We start from the raw sequence: 17,737 nt of genomic DNA, 5'->3' as shown, positions 1-17,737 counted from the left end.
GGCTAAGTTCTACCTCACTGAAGTAGATGCCTTTGAATATTGGTTGCTGTAAATCAGCGTGTTCAGATTCAGCTTGTGGGCTTCCCATTGGCATCTCTTTGGCCACATTGAGAATCAGATGCTGGAATAGCTGGGCCCCTGGTCTGATCAAGCAGAGTTCTACCTATGATTTCAGTATGGCTGGTGTATTGCCACACAGCAGAGACCTATTTCTGCACTGGAGTGAACTTTTCCTCCTCGTGTGAACAGGAGGGTAGCTTAGGTCATCAGGTGATGCTGTGCAGAGGAAAGAATGTGAATTATTCAGGTTAGAGTGCAACATCTTCTGTCCTCCTAGGTCAAACAGATAATTTAGTAGAATGCCTCTTCAAATGCTCTGCCAAGGAAAACGGGGTAGGCTACAATTTTCTTCTCAGCCAGGGGACAAAGTGAAGAGGAACAGCAGCTACTCCAGAAGTGAATGGTTTCAAGCAACAGTTGACGTGAGAGAAAGCTACTGATGTTTTGCAAAAGGATAGGTCTTGCACCTTGATTTCGAGTGGAGAGACAGTATTGAAGGGAGAAGATTAACAGGTGCAATGACTCTCTTCTATCATGCTGCTCGGAGCCCTGCCCAAACTCTCACTTTGGCTCAGCTCTGAAAGGCCCAAGAGACTTTCCCTGATGCTGAAGCTGGCAACCACAAGCGAGAGCAATTACCTTCCTGTAGCCTTTAATGGCCTCAATAACAAAGCTGTGTTAGCTGAGACTCCAGGGAGGTCTCCTTTGCCAGAGTGCTCTGTCACTCAGTAACTGACTCTTCCTTCGTTCCCAAGACATCCTGTGCTTTTCATGTTTCTCTTAAAGGATGAAATCACCTATGTGGCCCAAATAATGGGTTTGTTACAAAGTGGTGGACTTGACACTATTTATGTAATTAGCAGTTGTGAGAATGAGTTTCTTTTTAAAGTAAATAGTGTGAGGGTCTTCGTGCAAATTGGGATCTTGGTGGTCGGGGTAGGTTCATCAGAAAAGGATGTGAGCGAAATGTTCTTGGTCTGAATGCTCTTGGTTCACTGCATCCTCTTTGGTTCGTAAGTGCAAAATTCGGTATACAGCATAAAATTCACCACCCTGAATTTTCAGCTTTCCTTCCAGAATGGTATCCTGATTTGTAGATTCCAAGCTTTAAAACCATCCACTCCAAACACTGCTTGTGGGTTTCAACTAGCTCGTCCCTTCAGTGAATTTTAGGATTGTGTTTTATTTTTATTATGAAGCCTTTTTAACCCACTGCATTTTATCATTCTAGGGTGAAAGAGGAGCCCAAGGATTACCTGGGCTGATGGGCGAAAGAGGAGAAAAGGTAACAATCTATTCAAAACAGGGAAAGAATGAAATATCTGCCAGGAATTTCCAGCTACACAAGTGGTGGACTGATACATGTGAACTAATAAAAGTTGGACTTTGTAAAGGACTTTTCCTAAAGATCTTCTGCTGTTCAGCTTAAGGGTCAGCCACACAGATTTTAGCAGCACAACAATCCCCAAAACACCATAAATAACACAGCACAAAGCACAATGCAAAAACAGTGAATCCTAGTACACATCATCAACTTGGCATCTATCGCTTGAACCTCCAGGAGACCTTTTTAGACTTTCTGCACCTGGGCAATGAATCTGGCCCCTACAAATGTAATGGAACTTAAGCCCTGAATCTTATCATTCCCCTGACCTAAGTTAAACGGCTTTCCAAGCAGTTTCTTCCTTGGCAAATTACAGATGGTACAATGCAATACACAGTGACAAAAGAACTTAAGTTCCAGCCATGCCCCCATAAATAAGTTTTGCAGTAATTATCCCCTTTTGCATTGCCCTTCTGCAAATTCAGAGGACGTAGTTTGAAGCTTCTAGCACTGAGCATGTCGTAAAGAAAAATGAACTTTCCACTCCACTCAAACATATCTTCCGCAGCCTCATCCAATATTGCAATAACTGGTGGGAGATGATTGTTATTTTTTTGTAATGTGAATTATATGCTATGGATGCAACATTTCTAAATATGCTTCCTAACTTAAGCAGCTAATATAACCACATAGTCCAAATTGAAAGTTCTTAATGAGGCGTCACATGGACACAGCCAATTATGGTGCATATCACCACTGCCCATGCATCTTAATTTTTCCAAATAGCTATTTAATAGAACAGCTTTGTTGCCAGAAGTTTCTCTTCTGAGGCTGTAGGCAGAAGGGCTTCAGCTCAGCTTTCTTCCAACATGTCCTAAATATCATAGTTGTTTATATACTATACTGCTGGTTTATTTCAGCTTGCTCATCAGGCAAACCTGCAATAAACTAACAATATAGTTTATTGCAAAGCCAGTTAGAGGAGAGTAATTTGGAGAGGAGAAATAGCGGTTTGTGGGTCTCATGTCCTCTTGTTCAGGAATGAAGAGTGGCGTTCTCATACTCCTCTGCAATTCAATTTGCCACCTGGAATCTAGAGTGCAGCAGTCCAATATGATGTGGTTTTGTCTAGACTTGGCTGTGGATGAGACAGAAAGGGGAGGGTGTCTCTTGTCTATCTGGGCCACTGGGACAGCACCCCCTTGTTACTCTGGCAGACACTTAGCTGTTAATAAATACAGTGCTTAATACCAGAAATTTGGTTTGGGGGTTGGGGCTGGGCAACGAGTCCCCTCTGAAACCTCACATTAATTTCACTTGTGGTGAAAATGATTAGACCTGCCAATGTACATTATTCATGTGCTTCTGCTTTCAGCTGGTGCTAATTTGATGCTGATGATGGTTGCCCATTAATGCATTTATGTTAATTCTTATTATTTCAGGGCTCCCTCGGCGCACCTGGCATCCCAGGGAGAGATGGTGCCAAAGGAGAGTCTGTAAGCTTTTCTCTTCCTCTCTTGTAATCTCCTTTTCTTTATATCATAAGCCAGATGCTACAAATCAATGTGCATTGAGTGGAGCATGTCTTGGGGATTAGTGTTGCCATTTTGAATGCATCCGAAACAAATGACAGCAGGTTAATAACCTCAGCAGGCCTCTCTTTGAGCCAAGGCAGCAGACGTCATATGGATTAACTGCTCTTGGATGCTCCGAGGAAGAATGTGTGTTGATGTTCATTAGAGGGTTGTTGGAAATACTGGAGACTTAACAAAGTGTATTGTGGGAGGTGGGGGAATCAACTATGGAAAGCTCAGGTGTTTATTTCACTCCAGGCACAAGTTTGGCAACCAACAATTTGAGGAACTTAAGCTCAGATGGCATCTACGTATGTTGTAACTGGAGCAACAAATGTGATTTTTACTTTTGAATGGTAGGCTAGTCTCTCTCTCTCTCTACACACACACACACACACACAGAGAGAGAGAGAGAGAGAGAGAGAGAGAGAGACACTTTATCATCATCCAGGAAAGCAAGCATTAGATCAGTGCTTCCCAAACTTGGACCTCCAGCTGTTTTTGTTTTTTTTGTTTTTTTTTTTAAATAATATTTATTACTTATTACTTTTAAAGCTTACCCTCCAGCTGTTTTTGGACTACAATTCCCAACACCCAGGACCACTGGTCCTGCTAACTAGGAATGATGGAAGTTGTAGTCCAAAAACAGCTAGAGACCCAAGTTTGAGAAACAAAGCAATAGATGAAGGTCACATCTAAGCTAGGCAAAAAGATTAAAGGAGGGGGCAATGGGAGGGCAGTGGGGGGAATGTAGTCTGGCCATATGAAGAGGCTCAGGGGGTGCGTTTGGCTCTATGCTTGAGGTTCCTTATCACTTAGTCAAAGGATCTTGTCACATCAAGGATTGGAAACATATCTCAGATCATTGGAGAGCTTGCAAGTCAGAGGCAGGAGACCCAAGTAGATGAACCATATTTCAGTTTCAGTAAATATTAGATTCTCATGCTTCATAGATGCAGTAGGCTTTGCTTTCAGCATTCAACAATTTATAAAATGTGTAGTTTTTTGCAACAAGCATGCTATGCTTTCTCTTTTGAGGGAGAACCTGGACTTCCTGGAGCAGTTGGCCTCCCCGGACCACCAGGATTGAAGGTGAATGAATGAAATTAGGGGCACCTTTACGAATGATTGATTGAATGATTTGATATGAGAGCCCACTCTTATACTTAGGGTGCCTTCCAACTTCTACAAAAGAACAAGTACCACACTTACCGTTGGGCTTCTCTCACCCACACCCACTATTGTCTCTTCCTTTCCTAATTTCCATTATGTATACAGACTTTTAATTGGGGGGGGAGAGAGAGAGATCTTATCTGCATACAAAACTCAGATGCAATTCCTCATCACATCCCTTTCCTTAACCTAACTTTCTAACCCTCCCCAAGCTCACCCCTTACCCAGCACTATGTCTGTGGGTACATAAAGCGTTTTCCCTGTCCCATCAGATGTCAAGGAGATGAGTAACTATATAACTTTTAGAAGACATCTGAAGGCATTATGTTTTTATATATGTTGGAAGGCGCCCAGAGTGGCTGGGTCAACCCAGTCAGATGGTTGGGGTACAGAGAAACTTGTTGTTGTTACTGTTTGCTCTTCCTGTTCAGTTCCTGTGTGCACTAGCTTGGTCTCACCTTAAGCATGTCCACATTTCATTGGATGCCAGGAACACCCACCTTCCTGAACAGAGGAGAGGTGCAAAGGGTTTCTCTCCACAAATGAGTATGGTAGTGACTGATGCTTGTGCCTTCTCCTCACCTCATTAATGTTGATATTTTCACCCCTCCCATTGACAGAATCTCCTGATCTGAAAGGAGGGGGTGGAAACTGCTCTTCTCTTCTTCTGCTCCTGACTAACTGCCTGACTCTGTGTGTGGAGAGAGTCTTATCTATGTAGTGTCTAGATGGCTGAGTGGGAGATGTAACACTCATGCAAGCCAGTAGTTCGTTAGTTTGTAGTAGCTATTAGAAATAAAAGGAGCTATGCTTCACAGCTCCTTCCGTGTTATTTATGCTCTGCATGAGTCTGGTGCTCACAATGCACAGTTGTGGGTCCTGTGCACTGGGACCTGCTTTCCAGGAATGGAAGGTCTCTGCAAGTGCTCCAGTCGCCAAGCCCAATTGGGGCAGAACCAGTTATTGAGCCCAATCACTAACATTGGTTGAAAGGCGTACTGACAATGACAGACATGCCCACCCTATTTTGTGCTTTTGTCCCTTTTTCTACTCATTCCCCCAATGACAACCATTTTGTGCTATGTCATGTCCCCATGGCAGGTTATGCCTTGCCCCCACAAAATTCATTTTGCGATATCCTCCACAGCAGCCATTTTTTGACTGGCGCCCATGACACATTCTCAGTATGTCTACTGGTCCAGAAGGCTGCCATACCCTGCTCAGTGTGTGGTTTTACCTGTGTAAATGGCTATTTCAAGCTTAAAATTTGGACAAGTGGTTGCAACAACTGAGCATCCAGTCACAAGGATAAAGAAGGCAGTACCCCACTATTATGTTAACTGACCCTTATGTGTTAGGTGATGATCCAGAGATGTATTCTGAATATGTGGGACTCAGCAATATCATTTCCCATCCTTCCTCTCCAGTCTGTTTTAAGATCCAAGCAGGTTGGGGTTTTTTTCAGGAACAGCAGAGAGATGCTTTTGCTCACTGAATTATGGAATTGCCCTTCTAATAAATTTGACTACTGTGATCAAAGTCAGAGAAGATGATGCAAATTCATTATTTTCTCCAGTAAGCAAGTTGCCTTAGGTTTATTCTGTGACAGTCCTGATCTTTGTTTCTTTCTATATATTTCTCATCAGGGGTCAGACGGTCAGCCAGGCCCCCCAGGACGCCAAGGATACGTTGGAGCACCAGTAAGTTGTGATTTTATTATTATTATTTTTTAATACTCAACCTGCCCAATGTTCCATAAATAAGCCAACATCCTATGAGCGTTCGGCGTGATTTGTAAAATCCATTCATGTGATAAATGGTTGCCTGATACTCAAATGTGGCCTTGCCAGCACATAAGGACAGTTGCCAACATTTTTGCACATAGATAGCTCTGCTTCGGCAAGGCTTAGTTATATGCTTGGTTATTTTATCTTTAGCAATACTTTCCACCAGTTAAGAGTTCACCGTTCACTTGTTGAAATCTTCCCTTCCTTTTCTTCAGCTACAGATACACATTTCACAGGAGAAGGTCATTCAGTTTTCCCCGTCCTCATTATCTTGGTTATAAAGACTTCACAATCATTCCTTTTAGGTCTCGGAACAGCTCAACAATCCCAATGGATGGCTGATCAGCTCATTGAGTACTCCAAGTCCAAGGCCAATTAGCATATGCAAAGGCGGTTTGTGGGAATAACATTATTGGTATATTATAGACAACTGCTTAGTAGGCAGAGCACTAAATCAGCATTTCCTTGGCACAGGAGCTGCAGCCCATAATGAGTCACTGGGTACAAATTGCTAGCACATCGGTGACTCATCCAAGTTTCACTCTGGGTAGTGGAGGGAATGATACAAAATCTTTGTTCTTCCCCACTTTTTCAGGGCCTGCAGGGAGAAAGAGGCGAAAAGGGACCCCGGGGAGACAAGGTATGGATCGTGTGCGTCAGATAACTTGTCAACAATCTGTGTGGAAGTGCTGAACATTGTTGCGTGTCGAGGTCCCCAGGTCCACCCCAATAACTCACACATCACACAGAAATTTTTGTTTAAGATTTTTGGCATAATTTTGGCCACAACTTTATTAAAATACAAATTTGTGAGTGGTTGCGTAGGCATTGGTTGCGACTATCTGCCCCCACCATGGGGGACAGACTGACATTCCGCACGATGCGAAAGTCAGAAAGGGGGAATACACTTGGGGGTTACGCGGAGCAGGGAACCTGCCCTCACCCCAAATGCAACCAGGAGCTCATTGCTATGGCCCAAGCCCCCTTGACAGAGTGGACAAGCAAAGTTAGCTCCCAATTCCTTTAACGGAATCCCTTGCAGCAGCAGCATTAGAGGGGCAGGCACAGCCAATCCATGCCCCTCAACCAACCAAGCCATAAACCAATACCTAACCGCGAACCTTACAAGTTGTGACGATTTGCTACGCAGTAGGCAAAAACCAAATGGCCCCAGCCAATCAGCCAGATGGACAAAATTCCTACCAGGCCCCCGCTCCAAAGCAGACGACCCCATGACAGGCATAGCAAGGTCAAAGCGAACAACCCTATTCTAGGGAGGGAGGGACGGGCAATCCAATGCACGGGCGAAAAGAGGAAGCCCTAGCCTCGTGCAAGGAGTTTTATTATTTCTGGCTGTCAATCAATAAATGGCAACATTAGCTTCTTCCCAACAACAAGGGAAGACCCAATCACATCAGTGGCCAACGATCAATTAGCCCGCCCCCCAACTTTGGAGTGTCCTGGCAGCCCCCACCGCAACACGTGCTCTCCATGAAGGAGAACACGCTTTCCTCAAAAATGAATGCAAGAAAGAACTGGAAAATCAAGGGTAAATGTATGCACAGTTTAGGGCCTCAGATTATAAGAGGCCTCTAAATGCAAAAAAGGTTACACGTTAGATTGCTAGATCTGAGGGAGCAATACAGACCTTCCTAGTGTCCCTATCATCTAGGGATGTCCCTGATTTAGAGAAGCCATCCCAGTTTCTGATTTGATCCTAGAATGCCCCACTTTTCCTTAGGGTGTCCCTATTTTCACTGGAGAAGTGTTAGAGGGCATGGAGTTATCCGAACCCCAAGCCATCTGGAGGCAATCCAGTATAGGGAAGGCTTTTTTTATATAAAATGTGTAATATTTTATAATGTTTTTGTATATGTTAGAAGTTGCCCAGAGTGGCTGGGGCAACCCAGTAAGATATGTGGGGTGTATTTGGTAAAATTACCATTATGGAATGGAACGTCCCTATTTTCATTGGATAAATATTGAAGGGTATGGCAATCCCATGCACAAAAAGAGGGCATAAAGCAAGCCAGTGTAAGTTAAGCCACCGTAAAGTTATACCAGATCAAAATGTAATTCATCAGTGGAACAAATACTGCTATTCTGTCTAAGCTTGAAAAAGGGAAACCAAGCCTTTCAACTAGTGTTCTACACTGGTTTGCTAGGCCATGTGACCAAGCTGAATTGGCTTGGGTTCCCACCGCTACCATGCCCTCAGAAAATCGATGGTGAGTCCCCTTTTGCCACCTCCTGCACTGCCCACCCTGTTGCCACCGCTGAATAAGCACTGCTGGCATTGGTGCTTATTATTGGTGAGATCTTGCTGATCTCCAGCTAGATCTCTCATGCTGTGTGAGAGATCTTGCCAGAAATCAGCACCACTTCTCTGCCAGTGGTGAGGTGTTGGGCATACGGAGGGGACCACCTCAAGATCTTCATCCCACTTCATGGCTGGGCCAACCCAAGTTATGCCGGTGTATCATTGGCTGAGTATGGGTAGGGGACTTATTACAGACTGGTCCAAGCTGGTCCAGGCATCAGTCAGCAGAGTTGGAGATCTGCTGTATCCTAAGCTCTCATCATGACCAGGTTGTTGGGTACACTGAGGTCCAGCTCTGAGGGCCTTCTGGTGGTTCCCTCACTGTGAGAAGTGAGGTTACAGGGAACCAGGCAGAGGGCCTTTTTGGTAGTGGTGCCCACCCTGTGGAATGCCCTCCCATCAGATGTCAAGGAAATAAACAACTATCTGACCTTTAGAAGATATCTGAAGGCAGCCCTGTTTAGGGAGGTTTTTAATGTTTGATGTTTTATCGCATTATTATTATTATTATTAATATTCTGTTGGGAGCTGCCCAAAGTGGCTGGTGAAACCCAGCCAGATGGGCTGGGTTTAAATTATTATTATTATTATTATTATTATTATTATTATTATTACCAGGATGGGTAGATGAGAACCAAAGAGGGAGAGATATAGTCAAAGACAGGCCAGAGTTGAGGCGAGACTGCAGGAATCTGCTGTCACTATTCAATAAAGGCATGTTGCACAGACTGAGAAATGCAACTTATATAGGACCAAGCAGGTTAATACTGGTTCCTCAATCCACATAAACCTGACTGGACTAAAGACTTGTGGTTCTAGCTCTGACACTGCAGAATAGCCAAGATCCAGGGTGGAAATGCTCTCAGGTTCAGAGCTGATGTGATGGTCCAGGATGCATGTCCAATGCTCAAGTCTTCATTCCTATTTCTTTGCTTAGGGAGAACCAGGTCTCGATGGTTTCCCTGGAAAACCTGGTGTGGATGGGAAGCAGGTATGTGGACAATTCAAAGTGGCACGAAACCATTTTCTAGAATTAGTTGTGAATTTAGAGAAGAACTTGCATCTTGAAATCATCCGCTCACCCCCCAAAATGTAGCCCCCCTACTCTATTTTCTGTCTGCATCATAGTGCAATCCTGTAAACGTTTATACTTATCCCAGGTAAATAAATAACAGACCATATATCTGTTTCTAGATATGCACTTGAAAACCCTCCACCCTTTTTTCTATTTTGTGCACATATTTTTCACGTCTGCATGTATATCCTCTCTTTTTCCCCCATTTAAGTTTGTTTCATGTATCAGTATCTCTACTTGTTAGCTCTTCTTCATTGCAGGTTAGCCTCAATTATACAAATTGAGGTTAGCCTCAATTACAAAATATTGGAAAATATATGCTACCATATATGCTGTATCCTTCTGTGTAACTTCTTCGTCACCTTTTGGACTCAGCTATACAGCTGCAAATATAACATTTTAAGTGTGTTTTATGTGCATTTATGCAAATGGGACACTAGATGGCAATGGTGAGCTTATGGCAAATTCAATATGTATTTTTTCCAAAACTTTTTTTTTATAAAATAAAACATTTTTACAGTGTTTTTCTTTTCTTTTTTATATATAATATTTAATAAGATTTTGGAAATTACAAAAAGAAAAAAGAAAAATTGAACATACAAAGGCAGAAACAAAAACAAAAACACTACATAAAACATTAAATTAACAAAACAAAACAAAAACAATTAAAAACACTTCCAATATTTTCAAATCTTAATTTTCATACACTTGTTTCATTGACTTCCTCAACGCCTCCCTTTTTGTATTCCACTTCAATTAACTATTTCAGCAAGTCCTTTCTACAGTGTTTTTCTATATATGCCTAGATTCTACGTTTGTGTCAGAACTGGATCCGGTCCGTTTCTAACCCTAACCAAAAATTCTCTCCAGCAGCAGCTGGCATGGGAGGTCGGTGGCAAAAAGTACCCTCCCAACAGTGGCTTTGCTGCCGATTACCTGGATTGTGTGGGGATGGTTGCGTGGCGAGTCCCCCCCCCCCATGTAGAAATAATGACACATGACACAATTATTAAGGTTAATGGGCTAAAAAAAGGCCACAACTTTATTGGTTACAGGTGATGAGCGGTATTGGCTTAGGCATTGGTCCTAACTGACTATATCAGCCGATCTGCTTGAAGTCCGGGAAGGGTTAACCACCAGTAGGGGGAGTCCTGCTGATGCACATCAACTAGGAACTCCCCCGGGGTCACCGCTAGGGGGTGTGCCTTAGGCCCTAATCTTCCTAGGCTTCGGACAGGGCCACGCCTCCCAGAATCCTTTAACGGACTACCCTTCAATATGTGGGGCAGGTGATGGCGCCACCTCCCCTCTTTCCATCTACAGAACTATTCCAATGCCCTGAAAGTTGTGACGGTTTGCTACAAGGTAGGTGAAAACCAAGTGGCCGGTGCCAATTTGCCAAGTGGAAGGATCCCTACCAGGCCCCTCAACGGCAACCAACTGAGGTCCACAGCAAGGTCAAGGAACAAAAACCTTATAGGGTGGGAGGGCGGGGGACCGGAGCAGCTGGCAAGCGCACAAAGAGGGAGATCCCTGGCTGCGTCCAGCCTGTAAGGGGCAGGCCACACCCCCGGAATGACCCGATTGGCCAGCCAGGAGGTGACGCAGCCAGGAATCCCCCAATCGTCCAGGGGCTGGCCTCCCATCCCCTGGACATATGGAGGGGCCGTGAAGCCCCCAACCCCACCTCTTCCCTAAGGTGGAAGTGGCTTTGTCAGCAAGGTCAGAGCACACTTGGGTGGAGTCCGTCTGACACCTGGCATTGTTGCTCCCTTGCTGCACCATCACATTTTCCAGGCAAATGGCCTTTGGAAGGATGGCTCTCTGCCCCTGCTCAGCATTCCAGCTCAGGGGTCAGCAAACCTTTTCAGCAGGGGACCGGCCCACTGTCCCTCAAACCTTGTGGGGGGCTGGACTAATATATATTTGGGGGGAGAACGAATTCCTATGCCCCACAAATAACCCAGAGATGCATTTTAAATAAAAGCACACATTCTACTCATGCAAAACATCAGGCAGGCCCCACAAATAACCCAGAGATGCATTTTAAATAAAAGCACACATTCTACTCATGTAAAAAAAACCCCTGATTCCCGGACTGTCCGCGGGCCGGATTTAGAAGGCGATTGGGCCGGATCCGGCCCCTAGGCCTTAGTTTGGCTACCCATGTTCCAGCTGCTCCATGATTTCTGTTTATTTTCCTTCTCCTTCAACTCCCTTGATGCATCTTTCTCCAGCACCTCATTTCAAGTTCTTTCCTCCTTTTTTTTTTTCATATCCTTCATATGCATACAGAGCTATGCTTGCCATGTGTGTGTGTGTGTGTTGAAATTAGGTTCATTTTCTAATGGTAAACTGTCAACTTGTGTTTCATACCCTTTCCCTTCTTTATATCTGCCCTAGGTCTTTCATGGCACATCATATTGCTCTCCAAATATTTAAAATGTGTGTATTTACTCCATTTGATCAATACCTTTATATTACAGTAGAGCTGCTGCCCTATAAATAGTTACCTGGGGCAAAGTCTCATTATATTTGCTGGAACTTACTTCTGCATGGACATGTGTATTATTGTGTCTGAGCTTAAAGTGATTCATGGTTCAGTGGATCCCAAATTCAATCCCTGGAATCACAAATTCACTAAAAACTTTGGCTTGGAACACATGCCAGTGTGGTGTAGTGGTTAAGAGCGGTAGAATCGTAATCTGGTGAACCAGGTTCAATTCCCCGCTCCTCCACATGCAGCTGCTGGGTGACCTTGGGCCAGTCACACTTCTTTGAAGTCTCTCAGCCCCACTCACCTCACAGAGTGTTTGTTGTGGGGGAGGAAGGGAAAGGAGAATGTTAGCTGCTTTGAGACTCCTTAGGGTAGTGATAAAGCGGGATATCAAATCCAAACTCTTCTTCTTCTTCTTCATGCATCTGAATACCTTTTGAGTGTTGCTTCACTCAATTTCAGGGCATCCAAGGGAGTCCAGGCCAACCTGGTCTCATGGGACCCAGAGGAGAGAAGGTGAGGTATTGTCTGTGTAAATTTTGCCTCTGAGATGTGCTTGCCTACATATCACATATATCACATTCACATTCCTGTGACGTAATGTAGGACAAACTCAGAACCCCTGTCCCAAAATGGATTTCACTATATTCCCAATGTTATAATCCTGATGCAGCCCTGGCCATACCCAATTCCTACACACTTTCCCTGCCCCATGTAAATCAGTTGGCCAGGTCGTACGAGGCTCTGCTGTCTACATGCCAACATACGTTACGCTCTAGAAATGTCAGAAACTGGCGTGACAGCCTCACACAGGCTGCAGAATGGCACATCAGAATTTTGATGATATATCAGATGCTCCCCCTCCCCATTTCCTATTTGCAAATCTAACAGAAAGAAAGAAGAAAGGAAAAGATAACAATAATAGTAATAATAATAATATTATTTATTTATTTATTTATTTATTGAATTTTTATACCCGGGGGAATCAGGGCAGTTCACAAAATAAAATCAAAATATAAACCCACAAAATAGGGGGCATCTTATACATGGGGGCGTATTATACGGTAATACGAAAAATACGGTAATTAATGCATAATAGGAGGGTGTGTAAACTGCCCTACTATCAAATCAAAGCAAATGCTGGATAAAGATCAGATAAAGCTTTGCCAGCATCTTAACTTTGTAAATTTAATTGGATTGTTTTCTCCCCTCTCATTTGCTTTCTCATCTAGGGTGAAATAGGGCCTCCAGGGAAGCCTGGCTCAGTGGTAAGAGCTATTAACATTTGATCTGTGTTTTGTGGCGGTTGACAAAACAAGTTCTCTTGAATGGGTGCTCAGGATCTTGAGAAATGCTAATATATGTTGGGCGTTAATGCCTGAGCAGATCTTAGAAATAGTTGGTGAGTGATTTTCCTGATGTTGAAATGAGAAGGACATGCTATTCTGTAGAAGTTTGTGGAAAGAGGCATGAAATCCTTACCCGCTGTGAAATTTTCAGATTGGATGGTGGAAGGAAATACAGAGGGCCCTTGGGGAGTGAGGTAATTTTTGCAGTACTCTGTTGACTTACATTCCAATGATCTTACTGCAGCCGAGTTTTTACACTTTTTGTTGCCTGCTTGGCTGCATAACTCCAACCAGCTGGATCTCAGGGGGAATGCAGAGCTCAGCTAAGTTTCCCCCTCTATGGGATAGAGAGCAGGGCAGAAACCCAGACTCATCTCCCTTGTGCTACATATTTATCTTCTTCTGTTTCAGGTGCAGATGGAAGGTCTGAAAGGAGAGCAGGTAAAGTCTTTCTAAATATTTTTGATAATAACAACCAGAAATCCCAATTTTCAAGAATGATCGTGCTGACTAAGTCAGTATGATAAAGTCAACCCAAACTGCAGAACCAATAAATCTGGGCTGAGTGGTTCGGAACCCTTTCTACTCTGAATAAACTTTATTTTGAATCAAAGGAGATACCGGCAAGTTGTTTATCTTCCCCCTAATAGCTTTTATCCAAGGGTTGCAGTCATCCAGCCCACACAGTTGTTGCTAGTTCACGAAAACTCTGAAATAAAATTGCTTTGTCTGTTTTCATTACCCGAGGAGAGCAGAGAGTGGAGGAGGAGGCACTCTTCAGTGATGTTTGCTGTCGATGCACTATCTGGAATCGGTTTCAATTGTTGCTGCAAAGTTTATATTCTTCTGTTCCCTCTTTTTTTAACCTACAGCCGTTCAGAGCTAGCAAAGCAAATAAAGGTGTACTCTGAAAAATAGTATAGTGGGTGAAATCTTTGGCAGGTTTACTCGGAAGTAAGACCCTTCTAAGGGAGGCGGGTGGCGCTGTGGTCTAAACCACTGAGCCCCTTGGGCTTGCTGATCAGAAGGTTGGTGGTTCGAATCCCCGCGATGGGGTGAGCTCCCGTTGCTCGGCCCCAGCTGCTGCCAACCTAGCAGTTCGAAAGCACGTCAAAGTGCAAGTAGATAAATAGGTACTGCTCCGGCGGGAAGGTAAATGCTGTTTCCATGCGCTGCTCTGGTTTCACCAAAAGCGGCTTAGTCATGCTGACCACATGACCCGGAAAAACTGTCTGCGGACAAACGTCGGCTCCCTCGGCCAGTAAAGGGAGATGAGCACTGCAAGCCCAGAGTCATTCGCGACTGGACTTAACTGTCAGGGGTCCTTTACCTTTATCTTTAAGACCCTTCTAGGATCAGGTTGTATGTGATGAAGAGGATGATGATGATGATGATGATAAATTTATTTATTCCCTGCCCATCTGGCTGGGCTTCCCCATCCACTCTGGGCAGCTTTAAACAAAATATTAAAATACAGTAACACATCAAACATTAAAAGCTTCCCTAAACACCTTCAGATATGAGAGAAACAAATGCTGGTTCACCATTCCTTAGCAACTTTTCAGAAATGTGACCAATTTAAATTATGGAGAGTCACCCCTTTGTTTAAACAAACAACTACTTTCCAGCACACAAATCTCTTAGTGTGGCTTTAGCACAGGGATGAGGAAACTGTGGTCCTCCACTTGTGGTCAGGCTCCAATTCTCATCAGCCCCAGTCATCACAGCCAATGGTCAGGGATGATGGAGCTGCCATTCAGAGGTAGTGTTGAGCCACTACACTAGCTTCCTGTGGCAAGTGGGTCACTGCTGCTTTCCAGGAGGGAGAGGGAAAGGATGAGGTGTCCGGAAGGTTGGCACAGGCTAAATGCACCACCAGCAGTGCCATATTGGCTCTGTCAGTGTGTTTGCACCGCAACAACCTCCCCACCGCTTAGTCCCTCCCCTTCCCCTTCCTGGTAAGCAAATGCCACCTACCTGTCAGGAAGGCAGCACAACAGCTCTGCCCCATCCAGTGAACCAATTATTCCATGCACCATCACAAGCAGCTGAGATGGAAGGAACGGAAAGTCTTCATGTTTGCTCAGCCTCGGGTTTTGGCTAATCTCCAAAGGCAGATAATCTGTTCCTATGGAACAGCCTCCAAAACACTGAAATGCATGTTTGCATCAAGTAGACTTCACATGTAGATTTAAATGTGAGGAGAATCAGAACTTACAGGGTTAAACAGTTCTGTGTGACGTCTCACATTCTGAGGCGTGGTTCTGTTCACATACGGGAATTTTTCTTTGTGTGTGATCTTTCTTTCGGTTTTGACTGAGAGGCGAAAGATGCCGGCTCTGTCGCCGGGCTGATTTACGATGTTTTTCTACTCATTAAAAAGACTGTTGGAGATAAGAGAGAAGCCTGCATTCAGTCTGATTTATTATCCACACACGGCAACAGTTTTCTCCCGCTGCTGAACTCTGCTAGGACTATGCTAAGAGAGCTAAGGGAAGTTTTCGATCGGCACGGACGGCCAGTGGCGCAGCAGAAGTGTACTGGGCGCCATCTTTACCCACATTAAACTCATAAATTGATAAGAGGATTGATAAAGGAAAAGGAGTACAGGAGAGGATGCAAAGGGGGGCGGGGAGATACATCTTGTACATATCTATCTGTACCCAGTGTGGTGTAGTGGTTAAGAGCGGTAGACTAGTAATCTGGTGAACCAGGTTTGATTCCCTGCTCCTCCACATGCAGCTGCTGGGTGACTTTGGGCTAGTCACATTTCTTTGAAGTCTCTCAGCCTCACTCACCTCACAGAGTGTTTGTTGTGGGGGAGGAAGGGAAAGGAGACTGTTAGCCACTTTGAGGCTCCTTCGGGTAGTGATAAAGCGGGATATCATATCCAAACTACTCCTCCTCCTCCTCCTCCTCCTCTTCTTCTTCTTCTTCTTCTTCAGGTAGGTAGCCGTGTTGGTCTGACGCAGTTGAAATACATATAAAAATTAAAAAATAATGTCCAGTAGCACCTTAGAGACAAACTAAGTATGTTCTTGTTATTATTATTATTTATTTTTTTATAGCTATCTGTAGTTTGGCATCTTTATAACTTTTTGCAATAAGTTTTTAAATGTAGGCAGGTGTCCACAGTTGAGCTTCCTCAGTTCCCTTGCTCAGATCAATACGATACACTGCTGAAGGAATTCATTTTAGATGCAACATAAAGTAATTTTTTAACCGTCTAATTTTGATTTGTTTACAGGGAGCTCCTGGCCCACGAGGTTCAATAGGCCCTCCTGGAACTCCAGGTATCCCAGTAAGTAATTTGCAACCTTCCCACTCTGAATTGCTCATTTGTTCGTATTTTTAAATGTCTTGTGCAGTGATGGATTATGCAGAGTCCTGAATATGCTCAGGTCTGGCTTGTTGGTTTGATTCTCAACCTAGGGTGTGAGAGCTCTTTGGTCCAAACCATGGGCAAGCCCTGGATAAGACGGCGATATCGTTAATGTGAGATGTTTGTTGACACTGAAGCATGGTTCTTTCTTCAGATGCAAAGATCCGAAGTTCCAGACAAGCCCATGCAACCGATACAAAAGACTCCAGGAGCATGGGAATTGTACTTAAATTTCAAAGGAAAATATGCTCCTTTGTCTTTCAGCCCACTTGGAATGCATGCTTCAGAACTCTAACCTGAGATTCAGTGCAGGGAAAATCTCTGCCTATGCACAGAGGCAGTTTCCCTTGCCTTCAGGGACAGAGGACAACAGACAAAGCTAAATATATGATCTAGAAGAATTAAGCCGTGTCCCAAAATTGTGACACCAGTTCCTGAGATATCTTGCAGATCACTAACATAGCAGTAAACACTAACACCAGTAAAAAGAGGTGGAAGGGAAGCACGATGAGCTGTTGAGCACATGTTGAATGTGGAAACTGGTAATTTGCTGATGCATTTTTTCCCCTCTTCAATTTGATCACTTTGTTTAAATATCTTGTTTTTGTTGTTTGTAGGGCCCTCCAGGACCAGAAGGCAAACCAGGACCTGCTGGCTTACAAGGTCAAAGGGTGGGCAATGTTTCTACTTATGCATGTCCCAACTTGTTAGCATGGGGGAAATGCCTAAATTGTTTGATAGTGTTTAATAGACTACTGTCAATAATTCTCACTGCCCTCCCTATTTGCCCAAAAGGGGAAAAAAGGGGGGGTAATCAGTTATACACATGTTGTTATGTAGACTGTTGTAATTAAAAGTCCAATCTTGATGGAGAGCAAAGTCCCATTTTGAACATTAAAGCCTTTGTTTCTATCTGTGCAGAGAAGGTGACCAGGATGAACAAGCGTTCCTTATAAGGAACAGTTGAGGGAGTTGAGCCTATATGAAGGGCTCCCAGTGTTATTAAATTAATGATTCCTGTTACTTAGGTTTTTCTCCACCTCAACACACACACACAGTTAGTTTGCTGTTGATTCAATTTAAAGCAGGCCATCACTGAAAACTCAATTTATAAATGTCTTTATTAGGGAAATGTAAAATTTTGGAAATGTCTCAGTGGACTTGGATGCAATTGGCAGGAGCCATCCTAATGAAAC

The 17,737-nt window shown here is 43.9% G+C and overlaps 1 protein-coding gene across 2 annotated transcripts in view; it reads left to right on the top strand.

Annotated features, from left to right (window-relative positions):
• The window catches only part of COL22A1 (collagen type XXII alpha 1 chain), a 188,388-nt gene that overhangs the window by 91,672 nt on the left and 78,979 nt on the right, over positions 1-17,737 (top strand). For both annotated transcript variants that reach the window (XM_079984146.1, XM_079984147.1), the window contains 11 exons: positions 1,292-1,345; positions 2,827-2,880; positions 3,997-4,050; positions 5,778-5,831; positions 6,514-6,558; positions 9,176-9,229; positions 12,273-12,326; positions 13,043-13,078; positions 13,571-13,600; positions 16,407-16,460; positions 17,159-17,212. In XM_079984146.1, coding sequence (XP_079840272.1) covers positions 1,292-1,345; positions 2,827-2,880; positions 3,997-4,050; positions 5,778-5,831; positions 6,514-6,558; positions 9,176-9,229; positions 12,273-12,326; positions 13,043-13,078; positions 13,571-13,600; positions 16,407-16,460; positions 17,159-17,212 — 543 coding nt within the window. The remainder of the gene's footprint in view (positions 1-1,291; positions 1,346-2,826; positions 2,881-3,996; positions 4,051-5,777; positions 5,832-6,513; positions 6,559-9,175; positions 9,230-12,272; positions 12,327-13,042; positions 13,079-13,570; positions 13,601-16,406; positions 16,461-17,158; positions 17,213-17,737) is intronic.

This window comes from Podarcis cretensis (assembly GCF_951804945.1).
Source record: "Podarcis cretensis genome assembly, chromosome: 7".
In the NCBI taxonomy this organism is placed as follows: Eukaryota; Metazoa; Chordata; class Lepidosauria; order Squamata; family Lacertidae; genus Podarcis; species Podarcis cretensis.
The sequence above is the reverse complement of the archived record's forward strand: the minus strand, read 5'-3'. Positions and strand labels throughout refer to the sequence as shown.